The sequence below is a fragment of the Oncorhynchus mykiss genome, chromosome 11 (genome assembly GCF_057628025.1).
Source record: "Oncorhynchus mykiss isolate SJ-2025 chromosome 11, ASM5762802v1, whole genome shotgun sequence".
NCBI classification, from domain to species: Eukaryota; Metazoa; Chordata; class Actinopteri; order Salmoniformes; family Salmonidae; genus Oncorhynchus; species Oncorhynchus mykiss.
Genome location: NC_143032.1, coordinates 57,785,735 through 57,807,524, shown reverse-complemented (window position 1 = coordinate 57,807,524; position 21,790 = coordinate 57,785,735). Strand labels below are relative to the sequence as shown.

The window sequence follows — 21,790 nt, the reverse complement described above, 5'->3', positions numbered from 1 at the left end:
AAGTATTAATTTAAGGGGGCTGAATAATTTTGCACGCCCAATTTTTCAGTTTTTGATTTGTTAAAAAAGTTTGAAATATCCAATAAATGTCGTTCCACTTCATGATTGTGTCCCACTTGTTGTTGATTCTTCACAAAAAAATACAGTTTTATATCTTTGTTTGAAGCCTGAAAATGTGGCAAAAGTTCGCAAAGTTCAAGGGGGCCGAATACTTTCGCAAGGCACTGTAGATAGCAATAAGTCATTTCCGTATCACCGCAGACTACACCACTGCGGTCATCCTTATCTCCAAGCGTTTATTCAAATGGTACAATATTTGGATGCCGACAGCAGTCGCACTATTGGAAGACAAGCCTATTCTTGCTTTTTTCCCGCAATTGACCAAACACATTGTGACGTAATTTAGATTACATATACTTTTGAAAAACGGAGTACAATATATTTTGCTTGTAACGTAACGGATTACTTACCGGGCTTTGTAATCCGTTACCCCAACCCTGCGTGCCATATAGATTGCTAAATAGTTGGGAACATTTTTGACGTACCGATTCCATGGCACATGGTTTATGAACTGATACGCAAAACTCCTTTTTTCAATTAAAATTATACTAAATTCTTGCAACAAATAATGTATTTATATGGGGGATACAACCTTCCCAGCTCTGCAGATTTAGCTTCAAATGGACAATCATTAGATCATGTTTTGCTACTGTCCATATGTAGCTTGTTTTTGGCCACATGTCCAGGAATGGCTAAATAATTGCAATATTTACCTAGGGCTAACTTTTCAGATAGCACTACTGGGTGATCTGAAATATCAGTCAATCGATCAATAATATACTTTTAGCAAAAATGTTTATTTTCAATCTGTAGAAACAATGAGTTTAAAAGGTTCTGAACTTTTGTGAAACAGTTCAGTTGAAAAATGCATGGCAAATAGAAATCCAATGTGGTGGTGTTAATTAAGAGATAGATGGGAGGGGTTGAATGGAGATAACTAATGTAAAACATACTTTGTCTGTAAGATGTACATAGGTTCAGAACTTTTGTGAAAGAGCACAGTTTGAAAGACATGGCAAGTAGAAATCAAACCGGATGGACATCAGAAATAGATGGGTTAGGTTGAGGAAGGCCATGAGTAAAATGTGTAATATATATATATATATATATATATATATATATACACACATACACACAGTGGGCAAAAAAGTATTTAGTCAGCCACCAATTGTGCAAGTTCTCCCACTTAAAGATGAGAGGCCTGTAATTTATCATAGGTACACTTCAACTATGACAGACAAAATGAAAAAAAAAAATCCAGAAAATCACATTGTAGGATTTTTAATGAATTTATTTGCAAATTATGGTGGAAAATAAGTATTTGGTCACCTACAAACAAGCAAGATTTCTGGCTCTCACAGACCTGTAACTTCTTCTTTAAGAGGCTCCTCTGTCCTCCACTCGTTACCTGTATTAATGGCACCTGTTTGAACGTGTTATCAGTATAAAAGACACCTGTCCACAACCTCAAACAGTCACACTCCAAACTCCACAATGGCCAAGACCAAAGAGCTGTCAAAGGACACCAGAAACAAAATTGTAGACCTGCACCAGGCTGGGAAGACGGAATCTGCAATAGGTAAGCAGCTTGGTTTGAAGAAATCAACTGTGGGAGCAATTATTAGGAAATGGAAGACATACAAGACCACTGATAATCTCCCTCGATCTGGGGCTCCACGCAAGATCTCACCCTGTGGGGTCAAAATGATCACAAGAACGGTGAGCAAAAATCCCAGAACCACACGGGGGTACCTAGTGAATGACCTGCAGAGAGCTGGGACCAAAGTAACAAATTCTACCATCAGTAACACTACGCCGCCAGGGACTCAAATCCTGCAGTGCCAGACGTGTCCCCCTGCTTAAGAAAGTACATGTCCAGGCCCGTCTGAAGTTTGCTAGAGAGCATTTGGATGATCCAGAAGAAGATTGGGAGAATGTCATATGGTCAGATGAAACCAAAATATAACTTTTCGGTAAAAACTCAACTCGTCGTGGTTGGAGGACAAAGAATACTGAGTTGCATCCAAAGAACACCATACCTACTGTGAAGCATGGGGGTGGAAACATCATGCTTTGGGGCTGTTTTTCTGCAAAGGGACCAGGATGACTGATCCGTGTAAAGGAAAGAATGAATGGGGCCATGTATCGTGAGATTTTGAGTGAAAACCTCCTTCCATCAGCAATGGCATTGAAGATGAAACGTGGCTGGGTCTTTCAGCATGACAATGATCCCAAACACACTGCCCGGGCAACGAAGGAGTGGCTTCGTAAGAAGCATTTCAAGGTCCTGGAGTGGCCTAGCCAGTCTCCAGATCTCAACCCCATAGAAAATCTTTGGAGGGAGTTGAAAGTCGGTGTTGCCCAGCAGCAGCCCCAAAACATCACTACTCTAGAGGAGATCTGCATGGAGGAATGGGCCAAAATACCAGCAACAGTGTGTGAAAACCTTGTGAAGAAAACATTTGACCTCTGTCATTGCCAACAAAGGGTATATAACAAAGTATTGATATTAACTTGTGTTATTGACCAAATACTTATTTTCCAGCATAATTTGCAAATAAATTCATTAAAAATCCTACAATATGATTTTCTGGATTTTTTTTCTCTCATTTTGTCTTTCATAGTTGAAGTGTACCTATGATGTAAATTACAGGCCTCATCTTTTTAAGTGGGAGAACTTGCACAATTGGTGGCTGACTAAATACTTTTTTGCCCCACTGTATAACTATTGTAAAATAGACTGTGTCCATAAAATGTATATAGTATGTATAAGCTGGAAGTAGAAGCATTGTTGTTCACTAGTTTATTCCAATTAGGGGATGGGTGATAGGGTTAGAAAGCAATAAATGAAAATATTTTTTTGAAGATATATCTCTATCTACATATACACACACAGTTTGGGGTCACTTAGAAATGTCCTTGTTTTTGAAAGAAAGGGACATGTTTTTGTCCATTAAAATAACTAAATTGATCAGAAATACAGTGTAGACATTGTTAATGTTGTAAATGACTATTGTAGCTGGAAACAGCAGATTTTTCAGCTGTGCTAACATAATTGCAAAAGGGTTTTTTATTTATTAAAATGATAAACTTGGATTAGCTAACGCAACATGCCATTGGAACACAGGAGTGATGGTTGCTGATAATGGGCTCTAGATATTCCATTTAAAAAAAAGAAGAAATCTGCCGTTTCCAGCTTCAATAGTCATTTAGACCATTAATGTCTACACTATATTTCTGATCAATTTGATGTTATTTTAAAGGGACAATTATTTATTTTTTGCTTACAAAAACACAAAAAAAATATATGGCGGATTGGAAAGGATGCTCACAATTACGTTGATGGAAGCTACAATCTGCAAAATTAAAGCTGATCTACCCCCTTTAAAAAAAAGTGATCACAGACCTATGTTACAAAAGACATATCATGCAATTATTTTTGATCACCATGCCCAGACACATTTTGAGGGTCAGGGATCGTTAGTGCAGTTGACTTATTTTATTACTGTTGTCACTGTGCAGGCTCAGCCCTCTTCACTGGAGAGGTACGATATTTTTGTTGAAGACCTATAGGGAGTGATGAGTAGACAAAGGTTACTTCAGTAGCCTCTTTTGTGGTAGCATTTGAAAGATAAAGGAACAAGATAGAGAATTACCTGTATCTGCAAGCGTTATGCAACTACGCGCTTTGTCCAGTTCATCACCTGTTATATTGAAGTGATTTTGAGGGACTGTGGGCAAAGCGCTCAGCAGATCATCACAAAGAGAACCAGATTCCCTGACAGGTGAAAGAGGGTGTGACGGTACTTCAGGTAGCGTAGAAGGCTCATCCAGACTAGAGTTCTCCAATAAAAATCTTAGCTCATCCTCCAGCCCGTCTGTGTCTGCATCCGCTAAACGAATAGGATCATTGATCATTTGCCAGACTCTCTGGACATTGGCCATTTGATTATGAAATTGTTTCAACACTACAACAAAATAGCTGTATAATATGGAATAGGACATACTTGAGTTGAGTGCTCCACCAGCCAGAATTTGGTTCACTTCATCCTGAGTATCACACAACTGTAATATCAAACAGTGAGAAAATAAATTTAGACTGGTGTGGACATGCAACAGTTCAATAATAGCATCTAAATGCAGTCCCGGTGAAGAAGAGTCTGACCTCTTGGATTTGATCCACAAGGCTCTCAGCTCCTTCTACTGTCACATCCTTCAAAGAGAGTCGCAGGGCTGACACTCCAGCCTGATATGCCTGTATCACCTAGAGGCATGCAGAAAGATTTATATAAAGAGATCACAAGACCTTAGTTCCTGTATGTGGGACATTGCCCAGAAATTACCCACATAAGCTTGCTCTATTTTGGTTAGATTTTTGAATGTTAATGTATCAAGTGCATATTCACTAGTTTGTCGGTCTGTGAGTTTGCTATCTTCTCTAGGATTCCCTTCACATTTTCCAGCTGGGCATATAAGTGGTCTGCTTTCTTCTCGACTCTCTTTCGGCTTCTCAAACACCTTAGAGCCTGGGGAGAGAAATTCATTGAGGTTTCCCCGACAGCATTTGAGTTGGTGAAAGACAAAAAGTCAACACAGGATCTGAGGATTGTAAATCGACCTGAGATTTCTTCCCTTCCCGCAGCAACACCCTAGCTTCTTCTTTGTACCTACAGACATAACACAGCACAAATCACACACAATCTTGTAACATCACATATTTGACAACATTACATGATGGGTCACACTGCACGAGGGACACACTTCTCTGCCTCGAGTCCCAATGCCTCCACCCTTTCTTCAAGCAGTCTCTCACTGCGCTGGAGCTGGTAGATGCCTAGGTCTACATCACTGACAGGAGACACATGATTCTGTCCTGGCTGAGAAAACTTCACAATCTGTACAGACAAAAAATATATACATTGGCTCAATACTACACTGAGACAGTGACATTATCCTCAAAGAAATCTGTGTGAAAGCTAGATAATGGTATGAGTTACCGTACATGTAATAATATGATTCTATTATCCTCACCTTCTCACCTCCATGCAGTGATACTGTCACCTGCTTCTCCCTCTGCAGCTGTAGCAGAGCCATACACAAGGTACTCTCGTCAACACAGACATGGGACGACAGTGTACGGAGCTCCTGGAAGGACAGGAGAGAGTGGTTGGCCACTGGGGAGCTCCGGTATACACCAAGCAATTCTGCTGCCTTCTCCTGGAGGAAAACATACAGACCATAAGTAAGAGGTTAGCGTTACATATTAGTTGCCCCTTAACAAGTTTTAAATTAACTAATTATAATACACACCTTTACCAGTTCAATGACAACAAACAACTCCTTCAAAGTAACCCCACTGCTACCAAGAAGAGTTGAAAAGGTCCATTTTAAAGGCTTCACCAGCAACAGGCCAACACCCCAAGACACCCACCCACAGTCTACATTTGCGGCAAACTCTGACTCCCTTTGTATCTTGCCACACCTGCCAGAAATACAAACAAGTACAGTCAGGTAAGGAAAGTGGGACTATGGCACTTTTAGGTAGGCAAAATTTTGTTCACACATTAGCAGATTGAATTGAATTGATATTATACCTGGCCATGCACTGAATGACAGTAGCCAAACCCAAAGGCATAATTCCTTTTCTCTGAAAAATCCTGTTCAGCTCCTGCAAATTAACACAGACGGTTCCGCGACTCCTGCAGATTTTAAGAATGAGTGATGTCCAGAAATCCATTTTACTGTCCCAATCTGTTGTGCTGACATCTCGGTTTTCTTTAAAGTCAGAGAACAGGAAATTCATCCGTTCATCGTCCTCCCACTCAGGTGGTAACGCTACTTCAGTAGACATTTCTTCCCCAAGATTTGATGGAACCATTTCTGTACAGCAAAAGACAGATAATGAGAGTGAAATGCTAACGTTAGCTAAGCTAGCAGGCAGAATAACAAACATTAAGTGACCAAGGCTATATCAAACTGAGCTGTTTCACTAGAATATTCTATGATATCATTTCACCCAGATGATCAGCAAGCAACCATCTAACCAATACCTACTGACTGTGTGCTCCACAACGTATTGTTTTGAAGTTAGCTGCTGCTTCTTCTTCCTCTGCTGCTGCTTCTTCTTCTTCGTCAATGAGGTTTAACGGCGATTGGCATCCAATAAATGTTACATTACCGCCACCTACTAGACTGGAGTATAACTCCCTTATACTTTTCTTGAAAATAAAACATAAAATCTACAAATACCCTACACTCACTAAAAACCCACCACACTACTCCACTATTTCAATCTACCTAGTCCTACCTCAGGCCAACAGCCTGAAAGGACAAGACACCACCACAGGGTAGCCTAGTGGTTTGAGCATTGGACTAGTAACCGGAAGGTTCAAATCCCTGAGCTGACAAGGTACAAGGTACAAATCTGTCGTTCTGCCCCTGAACAGGCAGTTAACCCACTGTTCCTAGGCCGTCATTGAAAATAAGAATTTGTTCTTAACTGACTCGCCTAGTTAAATAAAGGTAAAATAAAAAAATAAAAAAACACACCCTGTAACTCTTCTGACGTCAAGTCTCGTACACCAAAATACCCCTCTGCAGCTGCCACCACAACCTCAATTTTCTGTGACTTATGTTCCATCCTTGCAGTACAGTTGATAACCATTGCATAAATTGCTAAAAATGCAATCTTACTGAAGCATATATCACTTGTTGGTTTATCCCTCTGTACTGGTACAGATCTACTACTCACACCACTTCTCTCAGGATCCCTCCCGCTTGACCCATCTTCCTCTACTTTCTTCACTGCCTCAGCATATGACAACTTCTGCTCTACTCTAACCCTGGAAACCTCAACCTGCCTCTCTCGCACCGGACATTTCTGAACCCCAGGCCCATGGGCACCCCTGCAATTGACACATACCACTACTTTCCCCAATGCTACACATTCCTTTGTCTCATGCCTTTCTCCACACCTCTCACACCTAGTAACCTCCCTCCTACATACTGCTGCCACATGCCCAGAAGCTTGACACCTGTAACAATGTAATGTATTCAGCTCAAATGCTTGTATGGGATAATTTATATATCCTAACATCCCTTTGTCAGGCAAAGACTCAACATCAAAACTAAAAGAGAACAGACAACTGGTACGGCAATTGCTCGGCCTCTGACTGCAAGGCACTACAGAGGGTAGTGCGTACGGCCCAGCTCATCACTGGGGCTAAGCTGCCTGCCATGGCAAGCGGTACCGGAGTGCCAAGTCTAGGACAACAAGGCTTCTCAACAGTGTTTACCCCCAAGCCATAAGACTCCTGAACAGGTAAACAAATGGCTACAGTTTATAACGGTGGCAATGAATGCAACAAAATCCACCTTTTTAACCTACATGGTATCTTTTGTCTGGCAGAAAACATTTACTACAGGCTGTGGTGTATCCACTACTATACAGTATCTTCACTAGCATCACATGTTTTCTCCATGAACTCAGGATCATGATCCCCACCACAATTGCAATACCTCGTTGTCCTTCTACACACCGTTCCTCAGTATACGCTGTTCGTCTGCACACAATTGAAACATGGTCAAATCCTTTACAATCCTTACACTGCAGTGGTTTGGGGATGAAAGCTTTTATGGCGTATCTTACATAACCAAGCTTCACATGTGTAGGTATTTGCTCTTTATCATAAAAACAATAGGACCGACTTTCTCCTTTTTCCCCATTCACTCAGTAGGTCAGACGCCGGGCACTAATCACACCAGGAATTCTCTTCAGGTGTCCAACCTGAACATCCGTCATCACCCCTAAGATTACTCCTTTGACAGGTGCTCTACTCCGAAGTTCAAAACACAAAACTTATGTTGTCCGGATTCTTTTGAGGCCCACTGCAATCTTCCTCTGCTCTTAAGAAATACAATTAATCAAAATAAGAATTCTCCTGGTCACTCTGACAGACTCCACTTTTCCAAGCGCATACTTCCCCATTTCCGACACGTCAAACGGGTTTCCCACATATGCATCCTTACTCAACAAACGCATCCCAACAAGAAGCGATTCATTATCATTCACACACGTATCCTCCATTCCAATTTTAGACCATTCCCTTTTTGTTCCAGTTTCGATACTACTGTTGTCTATTCAGAGCATTCGTCTTCACCAAATTAGCTTGCCGCGCTGCTTGATTTGAACTCAGCATCCACTTCCGCCATCTTCCCACTTACAGTCAACATAAATAAACATGGCTCCAACTCCCATATCACTGACTCACAAACTGAAATCATACTTGTGTACTCTCAATCAGTGAGAGAGAGCATCAAATATCACATTCCTTTGTACATATCCACTGTATACGTGAATCATAGTTGGTTCCTGTTTTAGTCATACCTTTGGACACATTCGTGTGTGTCAAACAAAAACACCCTAATGATTGGTTGGCAATAGAGCCTACCATAATGCAGGTGATGGCTGCAGTTGGTAAAGAGCAACTGCAGAAACTTGCAGTCAAAACTTCATGACTTTTGATCAAAACATTTTTTTTACCTTTATTTAACTATTTTTTACTATTCTTATTTTCAATGACAGCCTAGGGCAGAACGACAGATTTGTACCTTGTTAGTCAGAGATATGAACTTGCAACTTTTCGGTTACTAGTCCAATGCTCTAACCACTAGGCTACCCTTCCGCCCCAGCACACGATTGTTGTAAAGTTCATGCAGTCGACATGTACTTTTACCCCATAATGCAACGAACTTTGAAAGGTGGTAACCAATGATGGTCACTGGCAACTCACAAAACTGAGTTTTATTTCAATGTGGTCCTTGCTATCCGGGATCCTTGGGATGTCCAAACTCGGACATACCCCATTGAAGTTAAACATTTTAAAAGGTTAAGGTTAGGGTATGGGTAGGGGTTAAGATTTAGGGTTTAGGATAGGGACGTCCCAAGGATACCAAATAGGAATAACAATTTCACTGGTTGTCTTAGAAAAAAAATTATGTTTGAAAACGGATTATTATTTATTTTTTATAAAAAGTACTAATGATGGTTGTACTGTTGCTTCATTAGTTGTATGCATGTGCTTACTGTGACTGTCACCCATTTTGACTAGATAGTTTAGTAGGAAGGACCCATAGAAAATGACAGTGGCCTCTAGTGGCCAAAATCCCGGATTAGCATGGGTAGCGCCATTGAGAGCTTCCACCATTTTAATGTAGTCAACTGGGTGGGACTTCATTGGCTGATCAAGGAAAACTAAAGTCCAGAATAATAAAGTTCAGAATAGTAAAGCTTAGATGCAGCATTTTTAATAGGACATTTATTACTTCAGATACGTACAAGTGGCAACAATTTTCAGGACAAAGATTTTGCTCTCACACTATATCCACTTCCATGGTGGTAAGGGTGATTTAGGCTACACTTTAGTGCACCATACAATCACTATACTAATAATAACCCACATAAAATGTGTAGACATGGTAGACTATATAAAGAATAATGTTGAACCTAGTTATTTTATATTTGACGTAGAGAGTGTAACTTTTCTCCATACAAATGCAGTAAAGGCCAATCACAGAAAAATGTGTAAATGTCAACTGTGTAAATGAGGATGTTTAAATTGAGTATTTATTGCAAGTTTTTTAGTTAATGTGGGTGCACTATTACAGTATATGCATGGATACATTACATTACGTACAGTGTAAAGCTACATAAAATGCACAGAGGAGAATAACATAAAATGTCTGAAGACAAGCAAGTTATGTAGAATCAAAGTGCACAGAGATTTGGCCAGAATTTGGATGTTGACACATTCTCTATGCAAAATGTTGAACATTTAGCAAATACAGACATGAGGAGTCAAGCCTGGATTTGAACTGATTCTCAATTGTTAGGCATTCAAATTGGGAATAAAAATGTTTGGGCAATTGACTGCCCGTGTAGTTCAGCCACAACATACAAAGTGTACATATTCATGCATATTTTCACATATATGACAGGAGCTTGACATAACCTTCCAGTACTATTCAGTTAACATTCATTTAGAGAAATCTGTGTAGCCTAGCTACATTCCAGATTAATGAAAATATATTGGTATCAATCATGATCAACAACATAGAGAGATACATGTTATTTATGAGCTCTTATTACCTGTGAAACATTATAAAACTTATACAGAATAAGCATTATTTTATCAAATATAATTTACTGTAAAGATACCATTATGGCATGCAGATTACAGTTTATATTGCTTTGAAAATATATTAACTAGCATTTCATAGAATGTCCATATCAAACTCTATTTGATGTGAACAGCTATTTTCCTATTGCATGAATGAGATGAGGGCAGGCCCCTAATGGCAGGTAATTCAAGAAAGAAGATGAGTAGGCAGCCAGTAAATTGCAATAAACTTTAGTGAACTATTAACAGAATATACTATGTTAATAGTTCACTAAAGTTTATTACAACGTACTGGCCGCCTACTCGTCTTCTATTGCATGAATAAAATGCTTTTATAACAGTCAATAGAAAACCGTTCAGTAGATGCACATGCTTTTCACATAATCTGATGTTAGTTATATGTTTTTATTTGTACTATATCTGCACCTTCCAGTATATTTTCCATGTAGCATGAATTCATGGTAAATAGAGTAAGTAGTGATGTTGCAAAGTGATTTGACACATATTAATCATGGTGATATGTTTTGTCATTACACATTAATTGATTCAATCAGAGACATCAGAAGATATCATGCATTTCCTGTTTGTTAGTACTCACTCTTCAAAAGTGGTTAACTAACCTAACAGGCATTTAGTCACATGGCTTAGATGATTTGCTTTTCTCCATGGGCCCGATTCCGACCCGAGTTAGCCTTGCTTAAATTGAACATTATTCCCTTATTATGCACTTTTCCCTCTATGCATATTCTGACAAACTTAAGCATGAGAATAGCATGCTATTCACCTGCAATTGGTTGGGGGTGGAGATCTAAGAAATGAAGGCGTGGCAGAGGTGTGTCTACAGATATGCCATATTCTGATCTTGACTTAATTCCTTCATAATTCCACCACCTTTATGCACGAGGAAACCATGAATAAGGTTGAGCGAACCTTCCAATTCCACGAGGAAAAAGCATCTACTTAATTTTTTTCTGATAGAAATAACAGCATTCACCATGCACTGTAATTTACAACTTGATAAGAGCTATTGATAACAGCTAGGTAAATGAGTAATCTGTTTTTGATAAGGGAATTGTAAATATAAATGACACTTGTGTTAGGTCTATTTTACCTTATAATCTCTGGAGACGTGAAACCAGTCATATGGCAGCAAACTTAAGCATATGAACATATCAACTTTCCCACAGTAAAGGTTATGAAGTACTGTGCCATTATGCAGAATTTAAATTGTACAGTCTTTTTTTAACTTGCAGGGATGGGCACTCTCGAATGTCTTGAATACCGTGACTTTCTCTGTTTCCTATTTCTATCATGTGAAATATTAGCCACTATCAGTATCGACCGTCAGTACTGTAGGCCTAATAACAACACATATTCAACTAACAATTTACTTTTAGTTCCCTTTAGTTGGTATAACCTTCATTGTCATTCCATTTACTTACATTGCTGTGTTTACCTTCATTTGTTTCCTTAGTAACAGTTGATAATATAAAAAGACATAATTCAATCATTACGGAGTGGAGCGCAGACCAAGCTGTAATAGTTTGAACCCCATGCATGGCGCAATACTTGGCCGTGTCATCACACAGTTCCATGGTTAGTGCAGGCAATAGACGAGACGATAGAACACTGTTGTACACTCCCTGTTATAATTCTATGAACACTAATCTTCCAACATTATCATGTGTTGAAGAACTGAATGTGGCAATTTTCAGAATCAACATTTTCTTTCTTTCGTGCGTAAAGTTTCTCTAAACCTGTTTTTTATGATTCATAAATACTTTCCTAAACCCAAATAATCTGCAAGATCAGAGTATTTTTGTATCTACCATCTACCAATTGGTGTTTTCTTTCATTGATCCCTAATATTTTGAACCCGTTCTCTCGAGTCTGTCGACAAAATTCTAACTAAAAGGTGCACCGTATTTAAAGGGATGGCTTAAGATAAGTGCACTGAAAAAAATATTGAATGAAGATTCCATGAGAAAATCTGTTGGCTAGCAAGTGGGAGGGTTTTCAGGGGTTGAATGAAATGTATTCAGAGTGTGCAAGGTAGCCACACCTGCAGAGCACGTTATGTGACTAAATAAGGTAAGTCTGAATACAAAATACTAAGAAATGCGTCGGAAAGACGTGTGTAGGAAAGGTGTAAAGTCCTAAGTTGGAATCGGGCCTCATAAGAACAGAACAGACTCATGAATGGTCTCAGAGATTCTGACTGGATTGGTCTATTTGGCACTAAGATCTACTATTAGGTGCTGGTAGGCCAGGGTGTTGCCTTTGAAGCTGGCTGCCAGCAGGATGTCTTTGTTGTCCACTGACACCAAGCTGAAGGCCCGGGGTGCTCTCATGTTGAGCTCCTGGAAGAGCTGGAAGCGCTGGGTAAGGTCGTCCCACAAGTAAACTCGAGAGAAGGAGAAATCACTCCCTAAGAGGAGATACTGGCGGGGGCCCACGATGAATGGATACACAGCCATGGAGCCACGTGAGGGCAGGGTCTGAATCTCAACATAGCGCTGCCCCTCCCAGCGGAGAATCTTGGAGTCGCCAATGAAGCGTGTAAGGCAGAGGTAGAGAACTTTGCGCACCCAGAAATGCTTGACCATCTGCACGTCAGCAGTCTCAGTGATTTGGGAATGAAAGGCAAACTGGCGCAGGCTACGGTTCCACTGGTAAACCACTGGGGGCTGGGAGGCACTGGAGAGAATGAGACGCTGCTTCCCCTCCACATCTAGGAACTCCACATGGGTGTCACGATGCCAGGGATGAAGGGATTGGTGGGAGTAGAAACCATTGCTGTTCCAGCGGTATATGCTCGTAGAGCCTGCCTTGGAACTGTCTGCTACTGCAAAGTACCACTCATCATCCAGCTGGAAGGTCTCAACAAAGTTGGGCTTCCTCACACGTGTGGTGTCAATGTCCTGGATCTTCACAAATCGCTGTGGGTCCTCTTCCCACCTGTAAAGGTATCAATCAGGTCAGCCATCCCTAAATCATCATTGTAAACATCTAACCTTAAGTAGATATCCACAGACTTCCAGTCATTGAGCTAATGCTAGTTAGCATTGGCTCACGAAACCACCTCTAACTTCCTTCATACTGGACACAGAAACATAAAAATGGTATCCACGAGTTCATATGACTCTGAGGAATTGGATAAAGGGCCTCATTGCCAAAATCTCGAAGTATCCGTTTAACACAATTTGTGGCTAAGAAAATGAACAAGTCAATGACACTGTATTGCTTATAGGAATTGGAATAAGTCTCACTTGTAGATGTGGGATCCTCCAAAAAGTTGAGCCACAACCATGTAAAGAGTGTTGTTAATTACCACAGGCTTGCAGTAGACAGCGGAGCGAGCTAGGAGAAACACAGAAGTAGAAAGTAGCAAGTTTAGTTGACTTCAGTATCCTCTGTGTACTTAAAGAAGTAGTTTGCGCCCAGATACAATGTAAATTATCTTGGTCTATAATTAAATGATAATAGTTGAATGCATTGATTGTCTTCTGGCATGAATACTTATTTTTAGAAGGCGTCTTGGAAGAAACGTACATGTTATATTATGGTACATCCGGAAGACCATTTCCACATGATCCCATACAAACAGTGTACAGAACCCAGTATCAGGCTGGGCGAAGGCCACAAACTGATCGTCGTTGAATTCATAGGACTCCACTGACACAGACTGGAAGGGGAAAGTTTCATAAACTGCAAAGTCTACAGGGGAAGAGAGAGATGAAGATGTATCAACCTGTAAATTAAGTGCCCTGATGTCCTGTGAAATGAATAATTGTTTTAATAATTGGGGACAAACCTGCGCTGATACAGTTGAAGTCTCGTGGGGTTAGATCATGGATTCTGCGGCCTTGGAACTCAAATGGGCTGGCACAGTAGATGGCAGGGACAGAGGTGTTGGACTTCTCCATCCAGTCCACAAGCCACTTGATTTTACAGTCACAGCGGAAAGAGTTACCCCGCAGGTCTCTGGGTAAAAAATATCATTATTGTCCACCTATGACACACTTCTTAGAAAACTATCTGTAGTAAGGATTCTCTGTAAGCACTTTAAATTACAGCACTTCATAAAGTGGGTAATAACATGGTAATAGTATGTTAATACTAATAAGTTATAGTTACTTGTTTTAAAAACATAAAATCACAAAATGAAACCAATGATGATAAGGATACCATGTTCCCTTTTAAAAATATATGTACTTACAAGTCTGTCAGAATGTCAAAATATTTGAAGAGTTCTCGTGGAAGGAGCTGCAGGTTATTATTTGACAGAGAACTACAAAAAAACAGAAAATGAATCATGTCAAAACATGTCCATGCAATTCAAAACTAGTATTCTTCCATTGCTATTTACAGAGAAATAGGCAGAAGATATACTCACAGGTGAGTCAAGGATTTAAGCCCTCTGAAGGTGTGCTTTGACAGGGCTTGGATGTCATTGTTCTCTATAAATCTGATGGGCATACAGAGAGAGAGGATCACTCATTATACTGTGTCACACATACACGGAGTATACCAAACATTAAGAACACTCCTCCCTTTTGCCCTCAGAACAGCCTCGATTTGTCTGGTCATGGACTCTACAAGGTGTCGAATGCGTTCCACAGGGATGCGGGACGATGTTGACGCCAATGCTTCCCACAGTTGTCAAGTTGGTTGGATGTCATTTGGGTGGTGGACCATTTTTGATACACACGGGAAACTGTTGAACGTTGAAAAAACAGCTGCGTTGCAGTTCTTGACAAAGCCGGTGTGCCTGGGACCTTCTACCGGTTCAAAGGCATTTATATATTGTGTTTTTCCCTCTGAATGGCACACACACACAATTCATGTCTCAATTGTCTCAAGGCATAAAAATCCTTCTTTAACCTGTCTCATCCCTTTCATATACACTTATTGAAGTGGATTAAACAAGTGACATCAATACCTGGATTCACCTGGTCAGTCTATGTCATGGAAAGAGCAGGTGTTCTTAATGTTTTGTATACTCACTGTAGATAGTAGACTTCTGAAAAAATGCAAGCAATCATGACAATCAAGATAAACCCAGTGAATGAATGATTCAGACAGACAGCTTTGTGTTAATAGTGGCATCTCAATGAATGTGTATTCTTATGATAAAAACATGCTTTCTGGTAGAACTCGGGGTCATTTGTCAATATAATACAATCAAGATAATTTGAATACATTGCCATTTCAATCATGCATAGTACACAGCCTTCTTCTCCATATTCAGAGTATAACATTGGTCTTACTGAACCTTTTATCATAATTGTGTCTCTGTCTGTCCCTCATTTATTTATTTAATTAAAAAGCTTGTTACCAAGGGGATCATGTCCTGCTTCTTGAATCTTAAGCAGCTATAATGGGAATGGACCTGGGCCTGGCTGTTGGCTGGAATGTCTGCAGTAAGAGCAGCACTGACCTTGAGTATAAGCCAAGTGTTGAAGAAGAGGGGGGAGGGGATCTAGGAACAGCCACCTACTGGCTGCGGTGAAAAGTCTTCAAAACAAACAAGCCATCATCCCCCCACTCACATTTTTCTAATAAAGTTAACATAGCAGGTGTATGTTTTGGATATACTTAAAATTGAGAATTGACAGTTGGCAAAAGAGCCCCATCATCAGATACTTAGTAGGGTGCCTCTACATGGGTTCAGTAATGAATATAAATATTACCTGAGCCCTGTATCAAAGTTCAGGTGAAAATTGACTACAAGTGTATTCTCTGTATTCATTCTGGATCTGTGAAGCATCCCAGGGCTACACAGTGTGAGCTCAGCCAGCCTGCATTCTGTCTCCTATATTGAGCAGCACTGAATATGAAGATATGAGTTCATTAGCATTCACAGTGAGGAGCCACCTTGGGTAGAGCTGGCAGGGCGGTGCAGAGCCCTGGGGCTGAGCTGCAGACAGAGCCACACAATCATTTTATGGAGCCTAATGCATTGCTTCCGTGGAAAGCAGCAAATGTGATGGTATCAGCAACCTCATATTTCCTGGGGCCCAACTTCCCATCAATTAACAAAATGGTATGCTCAGCTTCATCAGGCCCCACAAAGGCAGTAAAGGCTCTGTGGTAGGAGGAGGATCAATATCCAATGCTATTTACGCGATCCTTGTCTGGCTGAGAACTGGATCTTTCATTGTAACACCACTACCTCATCCTCTCAGATAGAATGGTTGTTGGGGGTATATCTGTGGTTGAATAAGGGCACAAAGTATGACACTTACAAGTACTGCAGGTGTGACAGACCTGCGAAGGCATCATCAGCCACAACAGTGAAGGTGTTGGAGTTCAGCAGACTGTAGAGAGGGAGAGAAAGAGAGAGGTTCATAACACACTGGAAGGAAATCTGTTTCACTTTCCTTTTCAAATGCTTAATTTAACAAAATCTCCAGAAAAATACTGCTGGAGAGGTAAAAAAAAAAACATGCTAATCAATACTGGCTACTGTAAATGTGTATTTATTTACACAGGATTACACATGGACGCAAGTAGTGTACAAAACATCTCCTCCAGTAACAAATAAATCACCTGAATGGTTGTGGAGTGGAAATAGGAAGAGCTATTCAATTTCAAGGAACAGATCAACTGTTCAATATAGTATAGGTCAGCTTTAAAGGCCCAGTGCAGTCAAAAACCTTATTTTCCTTTGTTTTATATATATTTAAACGCTATGTGGTTGGAATAATACTGTGACATTTTTTAAATGATAATGCCATTTTACAGTAAGAGCTATTTGAAAATACCTCCTGAAATTTCAGCCTGTTTTGGTGGGATGGAGTTTTGTCCTGCCTGGTGACATCACCAGGTGATTCATTAGTTAAAAGACCAATAAGAAAGTTCCAAACCTCTCTGCCAAAAAGCTAGTTTTCAGTTTTCCCCTCCCCACTCAGACCACTCCCAGACAGTTGTAGCGAAATTCTTTCTTGAGAAAATTGCTCTTTGCTAAGAAGCTTTGCTAACAAGCTCCTTATTTACCATTTTAATTGAAAACAATCACAGTAAGGTACTTAATTGTTACCCAGAAATGATTTGATATTGAGATTAAAACAGCTGCATTGGGCCTTTTAATATGAGCTCAAAACCACAAAATGTGAAAACACACACACGCAAACACACAAACACACACACTCCATTGAATCTGCATAGACAGATAAGCCATTGTTTAAACAGAAGAGAACTGAAGGGAGTCAGTCATTGGCGATGACACTGATACAGAGCCACTTTACTTTCACTACTGCCATGTCACCACTGTTTTCAATAACAGTTTATTTCAAGAGATTTATAGTGCTTGTATTGTCTAACAAATGTTACTTCACGACTTGTGCTTTTTATCTGGTTATCTGTATGTGTATGTTTAGCCCTCAATCTTACTACATGTATTATCTTGATTTTGGTCTCCAAAACAACAGGCGAGCTTGGTCTAGCTGATTTTTTGTTGTTGTATAGAAGATGGTGTCTTGGAGAGAACATGTTAAGCCTTTTAATTTGAACCCAAATCACAGAAGTAAAGTTGAGACTGTTTGCTCTAGTTCCTTTAACTCAGACAGGAAGGGAGAGAATGGGATGATGGGATATGCATGAATACTCACAGAAACTGCAGAAGGTGCAGGTGGGAGAAGGCTCCCTCTGGGATTGTAGTGAAGGCTGCATTCACCATCGTCCTGAGGAGTACAGACAATCAACTTATCCTCATTCAGACTCCATCAATTAATATTGAGTCAATTTCATAATCCTTATCCAACCCCTGTTGTGCGAAAGGGCTTGTTGCTCCATGCTTAAAGTGGATGTATGTTGCCAGTCAGCCACAGAGGTTTGTGAATTTTGTATGTTTATTAGCATAACTTTTGGTTAAAAGTTGAAAGGGAAAAATAAGAATTGTTAGATCCTGATGGATGGTGGTACTGCATCACACCTAATCAATATAAGGGGATGGGGCCTGCATGGGAATGTTCTCCTCAGTCCCCAGGCACAGTCAATCTATTGACAGAACTGAACATGCAGCATGGGATGTTTTACCAAGAGCTCCTGTGGATAAATCTGTCTTACTATTTGAATTTCAAGAAGGGCAAAATCTTTTAAAACTAGGACACAGTTTCCTTATTCACAGGTCCATGTCTTCATCACTTTAAAATGAGGCCACCTCCACCTTGCAGTGCTTGTGCACTTCAATTCCCCAAACTCTTTAAATGCAAGAACATAATGCTCAATTACAGAAAGATAATACATTCAGTCAATAGAGACAAAAATCTAAGTAAACCCAACATTTTTGTATAAGTAAAATGTATGCAGATAGAGTATGCTATCTACTACATTATTGGCTTCCATTAATTGAGTGCGCACTATCTATCTAACCTTCGTAAGGTTACTATTCCTTGGAGGACACGCAGGTCTTTTGCTGTGAGATGTGAATCTATTGTAAGTGTCTCTCCCAGGAGGGCTATGGCACATCCCATTGCTCTACTCCAATCAATGTAGTCTCATTTCTGCCAGCTCCCCCTGACTTCTGTCCAAGAATGAGGAGAGACTGAGGCACAGTGCCCATTTGTTATCTTTTATTAGCATTTGTGAAGGTCATATTTTCTTTCTCATAATGTCTCTTTAAAATCTTTCAGACACACGTTCTTGAGGAGCACAAACACTGTCTTTCTCTCTTGAGAAACATAGTATAATATAATATAATCTGAAACTGTTTAAAAATGTTGTGGACATGAAGTATAAGCTTTTGGTAACCAGAGTAGACTCTGCAGAATATATTGTAAAAGTGTTGCCTATGTTTGCGTGATGTAATGTCATCCGTAAAAACCATGCATGACATCACAGTCTTCATGTACATTATCAACAGCTGGTTTTATCATTTTGGAATGAAATGTAAGGAATAGACCAAAAATCTGAAAGAGTATACATGAACAGACACACACAGAGTGATCAGTGTTGTACTCACAGGGAGATGATCCCAGGGGGAAAGCTCTTGGGGATAGTCTTGGTATCCACACAGAAGGCACTGTCTTTGGTGCAGGAGCAGGTGGTAGGACAGCGGGGGATTTTGGGGACCCTCTTGGCCCCAGTCTCCCCCACCAGGCAGAGAAGCAGACATAGGCTGGACAACAGCTTCAGCCATCCCGGGACCCTTCTCGATCCAGCATTCAGCATATTTCCTCTACGGATGTACAGAGGCAAAGGGACTGGTGACAAAGACTGCTGAGCCTCAAGAAGTTGTATTTTCCCTTCAAAGAAGAACAAGACTAAATCTCTGTTTACCTTGTAGCAGCAGCAGCAGCCGCAGCAGTAGAAGTGATGTTGCTGAGCTATCGAAAGACTGTGAAGAGTTGGGGAGAGAGAGTGAGAGAGAGAGAGAGAGAGTGAGAGAGAGAGAGAGAGAGAGAGAGAGAGAGAGAGAGAGAGAGAGAGAGGGGGCAGTCGGATGGTATCTTCACTGAATGTGTGTGTGTGTGCTCTGCAGCTTCCCTGGATGTGTGTGTTCTCCCTAGAGCTGCTGTCAGAGTGCAGACTGCGGGAGCGAGGCTGCAATTCCCCGCACTAGGACCTGTACGCAGCGCCACTGACTCTGAATGATTTACTATCGTACACAGAAGACTTAAAAATATGACCAGGAAGGCAGCCAGGCAGGGGGAGGGGAGAGGAGGAACAAGGCAGTGTCAGGCCTGGCAGGGTGGGAGGGAATGGAAGGGTGAGGGGGTTCTGGGGTCTTTACACTGCCTCAGACTCTCTCTCTCTCTCTCTCTCTCTCTCTCTCTCTCTCTCTCTCTGAGCCTGTTATCATCCTGTTATCGGGATTGGAGTTATGGAGACAATGAGAAAAATACCACTTTTAACATTTAGAGGAGATGGGCAAGGAAGAAAGCCTCACAGAAAAATAAAGGAAAGAGTCATAGGAAAGGATAATAGATATTAGGATAGAAGAGAAGAGAACAATCTTTTAGATAACATCCACAAGGGCGACAGAGTACTGAGAATCACTGCAGTAGCTACCGCATATCAGAGCTAAGCTGCTGGCCTCATTTCAAACTTGTGGTAGTCAACTAGTAATAGTAATACACTTTTTGAAACAATAATATAGCAAGTTATATTTTTAGATAAGTAATTTACTACATAACCCTTGAATCAGTAATTGCCAGCAACAACATATATTACCTCTTCTTTTTTATTTACATGTAGGCCAATGGTGCACACATAGGCAGATCTGGAGGATGATTCAGAGCATGAACAACCCAGATTAGAACCTATAGAATTCCATTGAATCCTACATACAGTGCATTCATAAAGTATTCAGACCCCTTGACTTTTTCCACATGTTGTTACGTTACAGCCTTATTCTAAAATATATATATTTTTATCCTCAGCAATCTACACCCTATACCCCATAATGACAAAGTAAGAACAGGTATTCAGACATTTTTGCAAAGTTATGAAAAATAAAAAAAATAAAAAATACTTATTTACATTATGAGAATCGAAATTGAGCTTAGGTGGATCCTGTTTCCATTGATCATCCTTTAGATTTTTCTACAACTTGATTGGAGTCCACCTGTAGTAAATTCAATTGAAAGTATATGATTTGGAAAGGCACAAAACTGTCTATATAAGGTCCCACAGTTGACAGTACATGTCAGAGCAAAAACCAAACCATGAGTTCGAAGGAATTGTCAGTAGAGCTCCGAGACATGATTGTGTCGAGGCACAGATCTGGGGAAAGGTACCAAAACATTTCTGCAACATTGAAGGTCCCCATGAACACAGTGGATTCCATCATTCTTAAATGGAAGAGGTTTGGAACCACCAAGACTCTTCCTATAGCTGGCCGCCCTGAGCAATCGGGGGAGAAGAGGGGAAAACCCTCTAGAAGGACAACCAGCACTCTGCAGCACTCCACCAATAAGGCCTTTATGGTAGAGTGGCCAGACGGAAGCCACTCCTCAGTTAAAGGCACATGACAGCCCGCTTGGAGTTTGCCAAAAGGCACCTAAAGACTCTGAGACCATGAGAAACAATATTCTCTGGTCTGATGAAACCAAGATTGAACTCTTTGACCTGAATTTCAGCGTCACGTCAGCCCACGTCATGCTGTGGGCTGTTTCTCAGCGGCAGGGTCTGGGAGATTAGTCAGGATCGAGGCAAAGATGAACAGAGCAAAGTACAAAGAGATTCTTGATGAAAACCTACTCCAGAGCGCTCAAGACCTCAGACTTGGGGCAAAGGTTCACCTTCCTACAGGACAAAGACCCTAAGCTTCGGGACAAGTCTCTGAATGTCCTTGAGTGGCCCAGCCAGAGCCCGGACTTGAACCCGATTCGAACATCTCTGGAGAGACCTTAAAATAGCTGTGCAGCAACGCTCCCCCACTCAACCTGAAAGAGCTTGAGAAGATTTGCATAGAAGAATGGGAGAAACTCTCCAAATAGAGGTGTGGCAATTTTTTTCATATCCAAGAAGACTCAAGCCTGTAATTGCACCAAAGGTGCTTCAACGAAGTACTGAGTAAGGGTCTGAATACGTATGTATTTTGTTTT

The 21,790-nt window shown here is 40.6% G+C and overlaps 2 protein-coding genes across 3 annotated transcripts; both read right to left on the bottom strand.

Moving 5' to 3' along the window:
* Positions 1-838: 838 nt before the first annotated feature.
* On the bottom strand, positions 839-6,429 carry chmp7 (charged multivesicular body protein 7). 2 transcript variants are annotated; one of them, XM_021621453.3, is made up of 11 exons: positions 6,115-6,429; positions 5,655-5,940; positions 5,371-5,542; positions 5,092-5,277; positions 4,822-4,955; positions 4,679-4,727; positions 4,467-4,586; positions 4,226-4,324; positions 4,068-4,125; positions 3,717-3,953; positions 839-3,627 (listed from the first exon to the last, which is right to left on the bottom strand). In XM_021621453.3, the coding sequence occupies exons 2-11, from the start codon at positions 5,936-5,938 to the stop codon at positions 3,572-3,574; spliced, it is 1,395 nt and encodes a 464-aa protein (XP_021477128.3). In that variant the 5' UTR covers positions 5,939-5,940; positions 6,115-6,429; the 3' UTR covers positions 839-3,571. The 2 variants fall into 2 exon arrangements, with proteins under 2 accessions (XP_021477128.3, XP_021477129.3); XM_021621454.3 differs by having other exon boundaries at positions 6,111-6,221.
* A 2,921-nt stretch (positions 6,430-9,350) lies between these two features.
* On the bottom strand, positions 9,351-19,865 carry lgi3 (leucine-rich repeat LGI family, member 3). The gene is made up of 10 exons (XM_021621450.3): positions 19,521-19,865; positions 19,204-19,419; positions 17,852-17,923; positions 16,487-16,558; positions 14,635-14,706; positions 14,458-14,529; positions 14,053-14,222; positions 13,791-13,955; positions 13,508-13,598; positions 9,351-13,196 (listed from the first exon to the last, which is right to left on the bottom strand). Exons 2-10 carry the CDS (start codon positions 19,410-19,412, stop codon positions 12,467-12,469), a joined length of 1,653 nt encoding a protein of 550 aa, XP_021477125.3. The 5' UTR covers positions 19,413-19,419; positions 19,521-19,865; the 3' UTR covers positions 9,351-12,466.
* Between the last annotated feature and the right edge of the window lie 1,925 nt (positions 19,866-21,790).